The sequence below is a fragment of the Cariama cristata genome, unplaced genomic scaffold, assembly GCF_000690535.1.
Source record: "Cariama cristata isolate BGI_N322 unplaced genomic scaffold, ASM69053v1 scaffold26969, whole genome shotgun sequence".
In the NCBI taxonomy this organism is placed as follows: Eukaryota; Metazoa; Chordata; class Aves; order Cariamiformes; family Cariamidae; genus Cariama; species Cariama cristata.
In genome coordinates this window covers 4,827-20,068 of record NW_009634463.1, presented here as the reverse complement: position 1 = coordinate 20,068, position 15,242 = coordinate 4,827, and the positions used below count along the sequence as shown (strand labels likewise).

General features: G+C 41.6%; 1 protein-coding gene across 1 annotated transcript; it reads left to right on the top strand.

Annotated features, from left to right (window-relative positions):
* Positions 1–9,266: 9,266 nt before the first annotated feature.
* ARF1 (ADP-ribosylation factor 1) lies at positions 9,267–13,677 on the top strand. The gene is made up of 4 exons (XM_009707172.1): positions 9,267–9,446; positions 10,132–10,242; positions 10,897–11,021; positions 12,105–13,677. The coding sequence occupies exons 1-4, from the start codon at positions 9,299–9,301 to the stop codon at positions 12,264–12,266; spliced, it is 546 nt and encodes a 181-aa protein (XP_009705474.1). The 5' UTR covers positions 9,267–9,298; the 3' UTR covers positions 12,267–13,677.
* Positions 13,678–15,242: the final 1,565 nt, after the last annotated feature.

Below are 15,242 nucleotides of genomic sequence, written 5' to 3'. Positions count from 1 at the left end.
TACCGTAGCGGATCTCGGAGATCTCGTAGCCCGGTAGGGGAAACGAGGCTTGGATGAAACTCAGAGGAGTGAGGTTATTTTTCTGTAAGCCCTTGGCTGCTGAGTAGGGCTTTCTGCTGGGCTGAGGGGGTGATGGTAAGAAGTTGAGCTTTAGCCTGGAACAAACTGTTTGCCATCCATGGCTTGGGTTTGATGGTCTAGGAGATCAGTTTTCCTTGGTGTAGCAGCTCCTAGTGGGAGGATATTATATTCTGTCTGAAAATACTATATCCTGTCTCTGTGAGTAGTTAACATGATACTTTGGGCTGATAACCTCTGTCTGATAAAGTGATAGGCCAGCTATGCGAACCTTTTCACGGAGGAGTCCGTTTGCCCCAGCAGAGCACAACTAAAACTCTGCTGGGTCATAAAACTGCCTAAATGTTGTGTTTGACATTGACCTTGTTGCTTTGCTGCCAGGCTCTTGCCAAACCAAATTCCACAGGTTGATTAGAATTGTATGCAGAGGTCTTGTTTTGAAATATAGCTTTGTCAGTAACTAAAACGCGAACTATTTATATCATACTTTGAACTTTGTTTTGCAAGAGGTAAAGCTTACAACACCCTTTTGCAGGATATTCTATTAACCTTATTTTTCAGGCAAAGAAATTGAGTCAAAGTAAATTGTCCAAGGTCATTTAGCAATATCGTTATTACTATTTTTGCTACTGATTTGGAGCACTTCTGTAGGAAAAAGGAACGGTAGCTGAACTGGAGGATTACTACTTGGCTTTTGTTCGTGGGTTTTAGAATCAAATTGTCAGTATAAGTACTCGCAATCCTACAGATAGAGAAAGAGATTCTCTGAAAGGAAAGTTTACAGGGTTGGATATGATGCCACTGATTTCCTCTTAAATACATGTCTGTAGTGCTCGAGAACCCTGTTGGACTGCTTTCCCTGTTGTAGTAATTACACTGGGTGAAAGGGTGAGGAAACTCGCCTCACTTGAACCTCTTAAACTCAATTGCTTTGCCAAGTTTATTGAGGCTTCTACTGTGGTAGAGCATCAGGAGTAAAAATGACTCAAGCAGATGTCATCTCCACTCAGAACAGCCTTTGCTGCCGTGATGGTCTGTGACATACGTAGTAGTTGCTGGATTGTGTTAAAAGGCAAATGTCTGACTGTAAATCAGTCCCCGATGGTCTGAGGCATTTGTTGAATTGTTAAGATTGCCTAGTTGTGAAATACAGTTGGAATCTGAAAAGGGGCTGGGCAGGAGTGGTGCATTTTTGCTTGCTGCATGTAGTTCCCTGTGTGTGTTAGTCATGCTGACCAAGTGGGGGGGCAGGACTAGTCACAGCTTTTCAAAGGAAACAAAGTGTGTGTGGGAGTAGGGGGCTGGATTCTAGTCCTTATAATTCATCAAGTTGTGTTGTGCTGCAGTTACATTTGTTTGAAAGCCTGCTTTAAGCAGTAGCATTTATACATCTCACTGAGGCACAATTATTAGATAAGCTATTGATTACATTAATTGGTGGAAGGAGGAAAAGCTCACAACCCAAGATTCCAGCTGAATTTGCAGTAGTGAAGTTTAAAGAACCACCTTCCTTTAAAAATAAAAGATCACTCTAGAAATAAAAGCTGCTGAGATGTGTAGAGATGGACTTTCGAGCAAGAATTTGTATGGATTTCAACAGCCTTCCGTCTAGATTGCCTTACAGTGGATAAATTTGGTGAATGTAAGTTAACTTTTTCTGAAAAGGAGTAGTTCTGATTCTTTTTTTAGAAGTCTCTTGAAAGTTTTGCTACTGGAATGCTATAGAGCTTGTGTTAGAGCTAGCACTGTCCTCAGCCATTATTCCCTTTCTTTAACTGATGAGTAAAGAAGTTTATAATCAGCTTCCTACTACAGCAGCTGTTTTTCTGTGTTATTCAGCATTTTTTTTTTCTGCTTGAGAGTATCCAATTTTATTTCTTGTTTCTAACACATGCAAACATTGAAGGACTATGGTACTACTTATGCTGATGTTTCAATTCTAATAAAAATCTCGTGTCTAATATAGCTCTTATTCATACGCTGATCTGGTACCTAGCAACTAGCTGTGTAGGCTGTGCTCTGACATTTTCCCCAAACCAAAAGCCAGTTTCATTATCGAAGCTCTCATGTGAGTTCTTGCCATTTCTACTATGAGTGTAAATGTTGACTTACTGCCCAGTTACTAGGAAGGACTAACAGGATATTTGGCTTAAAAGTGAAGATTCTGAACTTGTGAATAGTTCAGCTTCAAAAAAACCTCTGCAATGCTTGTATGAAAAGAAATGCTTTGTAATAACCGTTTCTCACAGCAGTATACCGACAGTTTAACAGGTGAATACCAAGTCGTAGTCCAGACTTGGGTGTTGCGACTACGTTGTCAGCACTGCTTTATTTCCTGAGCAGCCACAGGCAGTCTGCAGGGAGGTGATGGATGTGCTTTATCTAAAAGCATGAACAGTGACTCCTTCTGTACTTTTCCACCTGTCAACCTATCCTTTAAATAAAATATTTTTCAGACCAGATATGTGTTTTTCTTGTGTGTGGGTTTGCATGCTGTTGAGTTATGCACAGTAGTGTATAACTACTTAAAATAGTTTTGGGATTTTGCTGTGAAACAGAGGTAGCTTGCTTCCCCTGCTTGAAGGTGGGGGTAAGGGAATAACTCTGATTTGGGATTTGAGTATCAAGTCAAGCAACCTGCTCTCTGTGCTTGATACTGTCTTTTTTTTTTTTCCCTCTGACCAGTGTTTTAGGAGTGAGTTCTTATTGTGTCTGAGAGATAGGCATAACCTCAAAGGAAATTCTCCCTCTTTTGCCCTTGTTCTGATCTTGTAAGTGGAAATATTTTCTGTTTTCCTGCCACTCTGAGCCCAGTGCTCTCAAGAGAATGTTACATCGTGTGGAGAATGCGCTATCTGGGTAATGTGTATAGACAGCAAGATGTTCAGCCTACATAGGTTGGACAAGGGTGATACATAAGGAGCAGCTCTGTGTTGGATTTTCTTTCACCGAGCTTCTCACTTGTGGTTGACTTGTCCTCCATCTGCCTTGAACATGCCGTGTGCACCTGGGTGCTTTTCAGTTGGTCACTGCAAGCCTTTAGTGGCCAAACCAACTTTAGATGTAAGTACAGTTATATATCTTTAACTTTTATTTCATGTGATGCTTCAACGCCAGTACCTTTCCTCTCTTAAAAGACAAATAGCAAGGTTATGATCATTTAAGACAACTTTTCCATCCCATGCTTGGCAGAAGCACCTCCACTGTGAAGTGGGGAAAATTGTTGCGGTGGTAGCTTTTGATGTCCACAGCTATCACTCCCCTAGTTTTAATCGATGCAACTACAAAGCAATTGGGACTTACTATTAATGAAGAGATTCTTGAGGTGACCTTTATTACAATGGTATTTAAGTCCAAGATAATCTCCTGGTGAAGAACAAACCTGGCCTACTTGTTAGCTACTCTTAAATTTTGCACGTAGTCTGTGCATAGTGATGTTAGTCTAGGGTAACTGCAATCAAAATTATTTAAGCTAAATTCCAATGTTGAGGCCCCTAAGTTAAAAGGCTTGAGTTGATAAGTAGTCATTTTTCACTCAGGTTATTTGATGTGGAAGGCCAGCAAACAACTTCTAAAAATAGTTGAATATAACTGTACTGGAATAGTTGTGTATTGGGCCATCGTGGCTATGTATAAAGAAATGTTTTGATCAAGAGCTTTTTTCAAAATTTGCTGTAACAGAACACTTTTAATCTGTAAAGTAATTTCTTTAAGTTCAAAAGAACGCAGCTGTACTTAACTGACTGTGCCTGCTGAGCAGCGGTGTGAAATGCTGTGGCCCTAGATTAATCCTAAATTTTAGCAGTGTTCTATTCTTGTTGGATCACTTCTCACATTCTCTTTTAAATCACGCTTTATATTGTAAAGAACAAGCTGCCAAGTTAGATTTGCACTTTAAATTATTTGCCAGTTGTTCTTGCACGTAGCACGAGGAACAGCTGTTGAACTTGAATTTTTTTTAAAAAAAAGCTTTCTCACCTCATGTTTACACATGGATTTGTGATCTTTTGCATGAATATTTTGCTTCTCGACATTTTAATTTAAAACCTTCTAGAATGCTATAAAGTAGAAACACGATACAGGCCAAGTAGTGATAACTGGCTGGATTTCAAATCAATATTTCTGTTAAATAACAAATTGTTCAATTTTTGTTCTCCTGTGACTGATATAACTAGTGTGTTAATACCAGGTTAGGAACTGTGGGTTTGGGGTTTATCTAATTGTATTAGAGGTGGAGTTAATGCTTAGGTCAATGTCAAGTAGACTTTCCTTTAAATGGAGGCGTGCTTTGGTAGTAAATCAGTTGTCTTTGTAAGCACACCAGTTTTACTTGCCGTAGGTGTCTAAACGAATAGAAGAAGGTGCAGAAAGCTATTTGGAAAAAGCTTTTTGGTACCCCTGCACCTGTTAGGGGTTTTAACTTGTGCTTTAGCATGAGTATTTTGACTGATTACAGCTCTGTAATGCAGTATGTCATTGGTAGTGGCACCATGTTTCTCTCTCCTTGAAACGGGGCATTTAGAACAAGATATGAACGTCCTAGGGAGATGCCATAGTTCCCAGAGACAACAAATGCCCTCTGTATCTCACTGTGCTGTGCAGAGAAGGGACAGAGAGTTAAGCTTTTCCTGACTGATCTTCATCACTGGTGTTTTTTTTTGGCTATAGAGAACAGATTGCCAGAATGATTGTGCCCAGCAAGTTTGGTTATGCCACTTAAAAGTTTTGAGCATTATTTTTTCACTGCGAGAGCATTATGTGGTAAGTGGTGGTACATAGAAGTGAAATAAATGTCTTTCTATACTGCAGGCATAATTTGACTAAATAATGCATATGGCATCTTCTGTCTTAGTCTCTGATTTTGTCTGCTATGGTATGTTTAAAGAAATGGTGTAAACCTGAAAGAAACTGGCATTTGCCGCACGTCCTGGCTCCATGAAGTTTAATCTCTATGAGGTCAGAAAGAACTTTTCCAGAGGTGCAAAAAGTAAGGTTATGTAGAGATTTCAGTATACACCTACACTTTCTTTGGTGTACTGCATACCCTTCTGGTCATACTTCTGTGGGATGGCATGTTAACTAACAGCTTCTCCGAGAAGTTTGGAGGTCAAGAAACATATTTGACTTCTCAAGATAAGCAGCCTGAATGAAATGACATTAAAATGCATTGAAGTACTGTTAGATATAAAATACTGTAGAAGATTGTGTTGAATGATCTTTGGCCTTGAGATATTCCTTAGAGCTCTTACTCTAACCACCTACAATTAATAAAAGCAAATTCTAGTCCTTGCTGATGGACCGTATCGCTTTAACAGACACCGAGCTGCCTGCTATTGCAGACTCTCATTCATTTTTAACTCATTACACTGAACCTTTCTGAAAAAGGCAGCCTGTTCTCCTAATTGCTTATCTAAATGTATCATTTACTAGGAAAAAGGCTGCTGAAAATACTGTTTCCTGAAACAAAACTGCAGTCTTACCCAGTGAAGGTCTTTCTCACTGTTTTCCAATGGCACGTTTATATCTTACCTGAACCTGCCTAACAGGTTTTTACTGCTGTGAGGATCTTGAGGTGGAGTAGACTACGTTAAGGTGTACTCAGGGCTTCTATGGGCAGGGAGAAACAAGAGTCGTACAGACAGTTCAGTTTTTGGGGTGATCTGGGTTTGTTGAGGGGTGGTGAGCTTCCATTTCTAGAAGCTGAAGTCGTGCTGAGGGAGCGTGCAGGCCAAGCTCTGCAAAAATAGCCTGTGCTGTTTATTCAAATTGTTGCCTTTCATACACAAATCTTCCTACTTAGCCTGATAGATACCTCTTTTGGAGATGTGCTGAAGTACTACAAGCAGTCTCTTAAGTTTTCAGGCACTTTATTGAACTTGTGCTTCTAAAATAATCAGCGTGGCAATTACTTGCAACATTTGGGTTGAGGAAAAGAGAAAGCTTTAGTATAGAATATATAGGCAATATATTGGCAAGTCTTGATATAGATTGCAAATGTTGAAGATGCCTGAAAAGTGACAGGATCGCTTGGTTAAAACCTAAACGGGTCTTAAATTTCCTTCTCTTTTCGGACTCTGTATGTTAGTTCTCATGGTCCAACTACTGGACTGCAGTGAGAATTAAAGTAAGCAGATTCAGCTCTGAAGTACAGTGGAGGTAATCGCGTGATCCCTCAGCTGAGTTGTATTAATGGCTGGCAGCGAAGTCCTGGGAAGCAGCTCTGAACTGTCGCGGCAGTTTCTGCTGTGGTAGTGTCTACGCTGTGTGACAGCACAAATGCTCTAAAAAACAGAGACCCGATGGCTGGTCACAGTCGTGATGGTGGTTTGGTTGAGGATTTTAATGATACTGCAGAAGGAAGTTGAGGTGCTTTTGCTTAGATAATAGAAAGTAATGGAATACTGGCAGGGACAGCGTAGGGAGAGGAGTGTACCCTACAAAACCACAGGGGTATGATTGCATTTTCTGTGGCAGTAGATATACATGATTCTTGCTGCTGGTCAGAGGATGGCCCCGCCGATGGTGAAGATGGGAGACCCTCTCTCTTGCCCCAATAGCATCCAACAAGTCACTGGTGGGAACCACAAGAGTTTGTGGGAGTTCTGCAAATGGGTTTCTCCTGGTCTTTTTCTTTTAGACAGCGATGATTCCGCTGCTTTCTAGCCGACATCTAAACACGCTTGTCTTACAGGGGTGGGCTGTAAACTACACTTCACTGCCTATAAAAATAAATCAAACTTTCTGCAATGTCACCTACCCCGAAGTACCAAAGAAGTTACAGAAGTGGTTTGGATAGCCCGAATGTGGAAGAGAACAAGAAGGAAATGGAAACCAAGTGCTTAAATGTATCTTAACTTCTTATTCTTCACAAAAAGTAAAAATAGGGAGGATGGGTGGTATAAAAGCAGCCTCAGTGGTGGAGGGCAGACTCGACCTGGAAATAGCTGCCAGGAAAACAAGGATCTAACGGGATTCACTACTGTTAGTGCCAAGGGTAAGCAGCTTGTACAGCAGACTGTGGAAAGATGTCGTGGATGTAAACGCTAAGATTTTGCTGTGTTACCTGCCATTACTGCCATTGATCCAAGCATTTAACAACCTGTTATGATTTTGAACACGCAGAAACAAAAGAAATGCGTTCTTTTGCAGGGCTTCTGAGGTTCTCTTGCTACAAAAGTTCTTCTGCTCATTTTGGAGAGATACAAGAGCTGTGGTAAAAGGTTACAGTTCAACCCTGACTATTGCTTTTCAGATGAAGTAGAAGATCAAGGTGGCATGAGCAGCCGGACAAAGGAAAGCTTTACAGCCTCCCTCCCTCCAGCCCAGCAAGTGGGCTGGGGAGTGAGGTTTCCTGCTGTGTGAGTGATTTGGATAAATAGGGACTCTAGCAGAACTGTTTTCTCTACTTTATAATTAACTTTCCTGTTTATACAGCTTTCATATATTCAAGCGGGAGTTGAATATTCATGGTCGTGCTACAGAAATATGAAGGAAATGGTGGAATAATAGAACTTATAAACCTTCCGTTTAGTTTTAATCCACAGGCTGCCCTGTCTGGCTTATAGAGGAGCTTAGTTTTAAAGTTTCGGTTGCGTTGAGCTTCAATTGTATAAAATAAATGAATCTTTGACTTGAGTTACTTCACTAAGTTGAAGTAGCGATTGATGTCGTTCAGGAACTCTGGAGTGGACTCTGAACTTCACTGTGGAGCTGCTTGTGCGAGGGCATGTGACTTAGTTAATGTTACGGTGCTTAACTTTTGGGTTAAAAATTGTGTCCAACAAAGCTTTCTGAGAAGGGCAGAACTGCTTAGACCTTTACCGGTGCTGAGTGCCAGACTTCGTACATCCCTAGCATAGAGCTAAACAGAGCAAGACAAGATTTTTGTTCTGTGGTGTACTTTTCAGTTCAAAGCTTGTTTTAATGGTCTTAAATAGATATTTTTGTAAAGTCTGCTTCCAGTGAGAATTTTGCTTCAAGCACACAGCTTCATGATGAAGTACAGAATGTCTTCAAGAGATGATTCAAACTTCATATTGTGCTTTAAATTATGTGACTTGGTTTACAGGAAACCCATCCTTTGACTGTTACACATCTTGGCAGTATGTGCCTCTACTGTCTGAAACTTGTATTTTCAGTTGGGCTTGGACTCTTCTTTTTAAACTGACATCTGAGAGCTTCTAGACAAAGCAGCAGTAGAGGTGTGAATCGTCACTGTCTCCATGTAACATCCCCATCTATGCCTCGCTGTAAAGCTTTCAGGCTGCTTTTTTCATGCCTTATGTGACCAGAATAATAGTTATCTTGGTGATTTCAAACTGTAAACTGTGTAGTAGTAAGTTTGGAAAGGGAGGGGAAAATTTGTTGTGGGGTGGATCCCATCCCAAGGGCGGGAGGAGTGTCTGTGAGGGCTGGAGCGGAGAGGCAGCTTCTCCAGTTCCTAAACAGGAAACTGCTGATGATGTTAATCGCTTCAGAGTGTCCAAGCAGAATTGTTCTCAGTGAAGGAAGCGGCATTCATTTCTAAACCTGCCTCTTTTATTGTGGCTATCAATTTTTCATAGTGAAGTTTCAGTAAATGTGGATTTGCTTCCTAGAGAAGGTCTTCCTCCAATGTTAATGTAAGTAATACTGCTTTCTGTTTACAGGCCGCTTCCTCAGGGTTTGAGAGGAAGGAAACTGTTTTGAGTAGGAAAGAATCCAAGCTGTATTCTGAGTTTCCTTTCCAAAAGAAGGACCAGATGTCGTTGCACTAAGCAGCAAAGTGATGAGCACACATTTAAACCTTTTTTTTTAACTGTAGGTCAATTAGAAAAAGTGTGTTTTCTGGTGATGCTTTAGGCTGCAGATGTGTTATCCCATAACAGTGGGGGACAAGGTACCTGAGGTGGTCAGTTGCGTTGAAAGCAAACAATGAATCTTGCAAAGAAAAGTTTGACAACAGCATTTAATACTAAAATCTCTGAAAGAATATTTGAACTGTTTAAAGCGCACAAAGCCACAGCATTTTATGAGCGCTAGGTTTTGGCATATCTATTCATCTATGTATTGCTTCAATGTGGGGAAGAATCGTGTACAGTAGTGGCCAAGTTGTCTATAAAGGATTCGTGTCTGATACTTTTTGGGGGGCTCAGTCAGAACACAGCCATTGGTAACTCATGAGTGATACTGTGATCTTTTTCCTTTAGACTTCATTGGCCAGTGAGAAGATATCTCAAGCATGGGAAATATTTTTGCTAACCTCTTCAAAGGCCTTTTTGGCAAAAAAGAAATGCGTATTCTAATGGTTGGTTTGGATGCTGCAGGAAAGACTACTATTTTGTACAAACTTAAACTTGGTGAAATAGTAACTACTATTCCTACTATAGGTAAGACTTTTCCATTTATATAACTGCTTGCTTTGAGATTCGGGTCTTATTGTTTGCAGCAGTATCTTATCTCACCTGCCACTCTGTTGATTTAAGTGACTTGACTGTCCGAACAAACACTTGGTAAAACCGCGGTATGAAGATGGCACAGCCAAATGTTCCGGCATGGGAGGAGATTGCATGACTTTGTTCTTCATTCCGTTCCCTCTCCAGTCACTTGGGGAACAAGCCTTTATGGGTCACAGAAGGGCAGTCTGCTTTCCTGAGTGTTTTGTGGCATCAAGTAGATTAGACTGAGAAACAGAGGGTGACACCTATTTTATTTTGGAGAGTGACTGTGAGAACTGTGTAATCAGAGACATACTTTATTTGCAGTCCTTAAAGCCCAGGGCTTTTTTTGATGCAACGTAGTTTGCTCTGCATTTTTGTAGCTGCTCAGGTAGCAATTACAGCTGTTGTTCATTAGTTTGATCGCAGCAGGGGGGGTGGTGGTGGGAGCAGGAGTTTCAGAGAAGCCATTTTTGTCTGCTTTGAGGGCTTCAGTGTAGGATTCTGCTTACTTAAAGTAGATTTAAATTTTGAGGTAACTTTTTTAATGGTGACATTCTGAGTGTGACGTGGTAAATACAATATGTCCAGGGCCAACTATGTGTAACTGAGATTTTTGCCACAATTTCTGTTTTAGGTTTCAATGTGGAAACAGTAGAATACAAGAATATTAGTTTCACAGTCTGGGATGTAGGCGGTCAGGATAAGATCAGACCACTCTGGCGCCATTATTTCCAGAACACACAAGGTGAGTCCAAACGCTTAAATCACAGGTTTCCAGAATCTTTTTAATGCCCTTACTATGATAATTTTGCAAGTTTGTTGTGGGGGGAATGGAGATATTTCTTACTATAAAAGGGTGTGTTTGTGTGCTGCTCTGGCTCTTCTGTTAAGGTAGTGCAGGTTCAAAGAGGGGTGGGAAGAAATCTAGAAACCAGTCTTCCTTGTCCATCTGACTCAGTGCGAGTTCAGAAGTTTGCTTTTCTTCTCTAAGTGTCACAGCTCTCTGCCTTCACCTCAAAGCAGAGTCTTTATTACAAGCTCTAACAGCACCATGAACTGAGGGTATGTCACTGCTTCCACTCTTGCTCCTTTATAATGTGCATGCATTTGAGTCCTGTCACAGGATTTCAAGAGTTGCTGCTCACTGGAAAATATCGAGTGGTTGTGTAGATGAAGCGAACTAGTTCCAGAAATGCAACTGCAAACTAACAGTCGCTTTCAGCAAGAACAGACTTTCTCTCAGACATGAGATTGCAGTAATAAAACCGTATTTTTCTGATATATACTGAATTGTTTTGCATTATTTTCTCTTCAGATCTTAGTTCTGACCTCCAGAAGTAGTTATCGTTTGTAAGTAACTTCTGGCGTATGCTTATTCTGATTGTTTGCTTGGTTTTAGGTCTGATTTTTGTGGTTGACAGTAATGACAGAGAACGAGTGAATGAGGCCAGAGAAGAGCTCATGAGAATGTTGGCAGAAGATGAGCTTAGAGATGCTGTTTTATTAGTGTTTGCTAACAAACAGGTATGCCCAAGGAAGGTGTCTTTCTGTAAGAACTCCTGAAAATGTACAACACACTTGTGAGTGCTAGATCTTGAACTTGACATTTGTGTTTTCAGTGTAATAATCAATAACCTCTCAGTAAATGTCCATTCAGTTTTGTGAAAGACAACAAACCCGTAGTTAAATTACCCTGTTCTCATCTGAAAGGAGCATCCTTCTAGTCTTACCTAGTAGAAATGCTTGGATTTTCAGTTTTAGGGAAGAATTCTACCAGTTTGATTTTTCTTTTTTCTTTTTTCTTTTTTTTTTTTAACGTTGGCTTGGGCTCACCTGCTGAAGGTTCCTCCAAACAGAGAGAAAGGCTGAAATGCCAGAACCTCCCCGAATTATTCAGTTTGGGTGTTTGAGGGCGTTGCTGGTGTTGGTGGAAGCACTGGGCTGACTTTTAATGTACTTGTGTTGACCTGTACTCTTCCAGCCACAAAGTGAGCTGAGAGTTTCGCCTTTTTATTGCTTGTAGAGGCCTTGGTAGCTTAAACCCAGATGTCAAGGGTCTTAAATGTGACTGTTAAACTTAAAGAAGGAATAGCATCTTGCTTCATCGATTGTACAGGCTCAGTTGTGAAGTGTACAGAAGGCGTAAGTCTTGTCTAAGACCAGGAAAGGTGGACTATAAAGAGAAGCAGTACTAAGCCGAGTACTATTTTATGATAAAAGTTGATCTTAAATCATAACTGCAGTCGCAGAAAACATTTCCTGAGTGGGAAGTGAATGAAACAGCCCTTGAATTGTAAGCAGTTTTGGGTCAACACTGAGGGGCTTGATGACTTGATCTCAATGTCAGCTGTCTTGCTTCTGTTCTGTGAAGAGAAATATTCCGTAATATGTGCTTTGATCGTGGTGTTAAACCTTTGAGACTTTTGTCAGTCTAGGGGAAATAGCTTGAATATAGAAGTAATCCACGGAGCTTTTTCAGAAAGAGAAGCTCTAAGAGCTCTTAACTTTCTTTAATGACTTTAAAGCCGATGATCAGAAATGGTTTAGGGAGGCAGGCATTTCTTCTCAGCGAGTAGGGGCAAAAATGACTCTTCTTCCTTCCCTCAGGACCTGCCGAACGCGATGAATGCAGCAGAAATCACAGACAAACTTGGACTGCATTCTCTTCGTCACAGGAACTGGTATATCCAGGCAACCTGTGCCACTAGTGGAGACGGTCTCTATGAAGGACTGGACTGGTTGTCCAATCAGCTCCGAAACCAGAAATGAAACCATAAACCTTCCTCTTCCCTCTTTTTCCACCCCTCCCTCTTATTTCCTCCTATTCGCCCTTCGCTTTACTCTAATGTGGCAAACTGTGCTACTTTGTGGTATTGAGTGCCGGAAGCTGTTTTCATTTCTTTTGTCACAGTATATATTGCATCATGCTGTAAATGTGGCAAATACAAGCCTGAAAACAGGTTTCTTATTTAATGTAAATAGTTTTAGTTTCCAATGAGGCAGTTTCTGGTACTCCTATGCAATATTACTCAGCTTTTTTTATTATAAAGAATCAACTCACTGTTTAGTACCTGGAAGGGATTTAAGTGGGTTAACATAAGGGTTGCCAGTGGTCCTTGTGCAGTAGAGCTGAATACTATCTTGGTTGGGTTGTGAGATCTGTGAGATCCACTTTGGTGGTTGGTTTTTAACCTGAATTCTGTATTTTTTTAAACAGTCGAGGAAAAGTAAAAACACTTCAACATACCAACGTTTGACATAGCTTCTGCCGTTCTAGCTCTAATGTGGTGACTTTTGATTCTTTTGAGATGGTGAAGTAATGATCAACACCCAATTAGCTTCATCTGGTTAAAGAACAGATCATAACTAATAGATCTCTGGCTCTGTAGCTCGTAGTATGTGCTCATATTTGTTCATACTCGTTAAAAGATGTGTCGGACCTGTTTTAGATGAGCTTGCAGACTCATGCTAAACATCTGACTTTCGGTTCAGGTGAGATTTATCGCTTCCATTGAACTTGAATCATTTCCAGAAGTCAACATTTTTAGCCTGTCTTATTTGTCAAAAGTGTTTTGTACTTTTCTTGTGTGTAAACCACTCCAGAAGGCAAACTTTTCCACAGAAAGCACAGCCTGTACTAGTCCTAAGCTCTATAGGCAGAAAGTACTGTACTTAACGTAAGAATTGCCATGAAAAACACCAAACATCTATGTATAGCGTCTAGGGAAAAAAAAAAAAAGCATGAGAGTTTGGAGAGTCATTCCACTCTAGAAGTATTCAATCCCATTTTGGAACAATCCCATATCTGTATATGTGTGAAAACCCTTGGCATCCCTCATACTGCAAGGTTCAGATTTGCCATCAGAAAAAAAAGACCTCTTTTCTTTTGTATTTTGATAAACACTGAAGAAGCTGGAGCTGTTAAACTTTAACTTGAGGAACTATCAGAACTGGTTTATTTAGTGTTGTGGAAACCTTTATTGCTTTCAATACACAATTAGTAATCAACTGTTTTGTATACTTGTTTTCAGTTTTCATTTCGACAAACAAGCACTGTAATTAAAGCTAATAGAATAAAATCTCTTTAACTATTTCATGTTTTTTATGCCTTGCTGTTCATTTGATCATCTTGGCAGAATCACAATGAAATACTTGTTGAATAAAAAGTTTCATGAAACTTGAACTGGTATCATGTTGTTTTGTATCATCTTTGTACAGTACCGTGTGCTAGATTAATGCAAACCCAACCAGCGTTTTGCCACGTCACCATTTGCATGAAAATTTCAGGACGTTTCCTGTATCTTCCAAATAATGTATCATTTCTAGTTGGACTCTGGCAGGCAAAGAGGTGGGCAGCAGTTCTTTGGTCATGTTGCCTGGTGAAAATTGCCTTCTGCTGGAGCCCCTTCATTGCCTCAAGGGCATCTCTTGAGCTTCTTGAGTAGTCCCATCACTTCCCACAACAGATTGTTTTTTTTTTGCTGATCCCAGTTAATAGTAGGCTCTGTGGATTAGCAGGGGGTTCTTTTGGGGGGGAAAAGACAAAATCTGCCTTCCTAAACACTTTGTTTTGCATTTTTCCATTCTGCAGTCCCTGCTGGACCTGGGACAGAGCTGCTCCCAGCTGATCATCCTGCCTTCGCCCAGCACCTACAGCTTCTCATCACCGATGGTCACGCTCGAGCTGCTGGCCAGTTGCCGGCTGTTTTCCTGGCCAGAGTTGCGGCAGATTCCCCATTACACAGGCTGGAAAACTGTAGGAGGAAAGGTCTGTTACGCAGGTTAGAGAGCAATCCCCCCGGGTGGGGAACCCTGGGGCTTTGGGTATCGGAGGAGACCGCAGCTGTGCCCGGCTGTTGACCTGGCGTCTCCTTTCTCAGTGTCAAGTGAGAGCTGGCCTTTTGGGTGATCTCCTGATCTCTCCTCTGTTCAACAGATGACACTTCCCCTCGCTCCCCAGGGTTTTGTTTTCTTTCTCAGTCCTTCAAGCAGCACGGCAGCTGCTTAATGCCTGTGCCCAGACCAGCCCTCATCCTGAGCAGTGCAGTGAAACGGGCATCTCCTCTGCCCTGCCTTCAGCTAGGGGAGCTGCAGGAGGGAGGTCAGGCTTGTTCAGATTTCCCTGAGCCCCGTGTCTGTTCCTTGCACTTGTCTCGGTAGTAAAGGGTAAATAGTATTAGGCAAACAATGAGATTACAAAACTCCTGTAAGTCAGGTTATTTGTTTGAAGCTGTTCATCTTGCCTTGAATTTCAAGCTCTGAATCAGGATCTTTGCCTGCCGAATAGGGCAGGACGTCTGTTTAGTGCTGTTCTGGGAGGGAATTGAACTTGAAGGGCCAGCTCTTCTGCTGGCATCGCTCTGTGCTGCTGCAATAAGCAGAGCCCCCACTCCTCTCTTAGCCCCCATCCCTAAAAAGGTGGATGACCCACTGCGACACAGCACCCCGACCCCATCGGCAGCAGAGGGGCTCCTCTGAAGCGATGGTTTTCACCCAAGCCATGTCGGTGCAGCGGCCGTGCTGTGTCCAGACTGCCCCAGCCACGCCACAGATGCTGCTTCTCTACCCCCAGAATTTGCTGCTGGCCAAGGCTGGAAGGAGGAGAGAATGGAGAATGTGCTGATGTTATCCGAGATCAGCGAGCGGTGAGAGCTGTGCCCTCTGCACAGGCTTTGCTTTGGATTTTAGCCACCCGTCCGGCCAGGCGGGAGGCGGGTCAGGCCCAGAGGAAAGGGCGAGCACGGA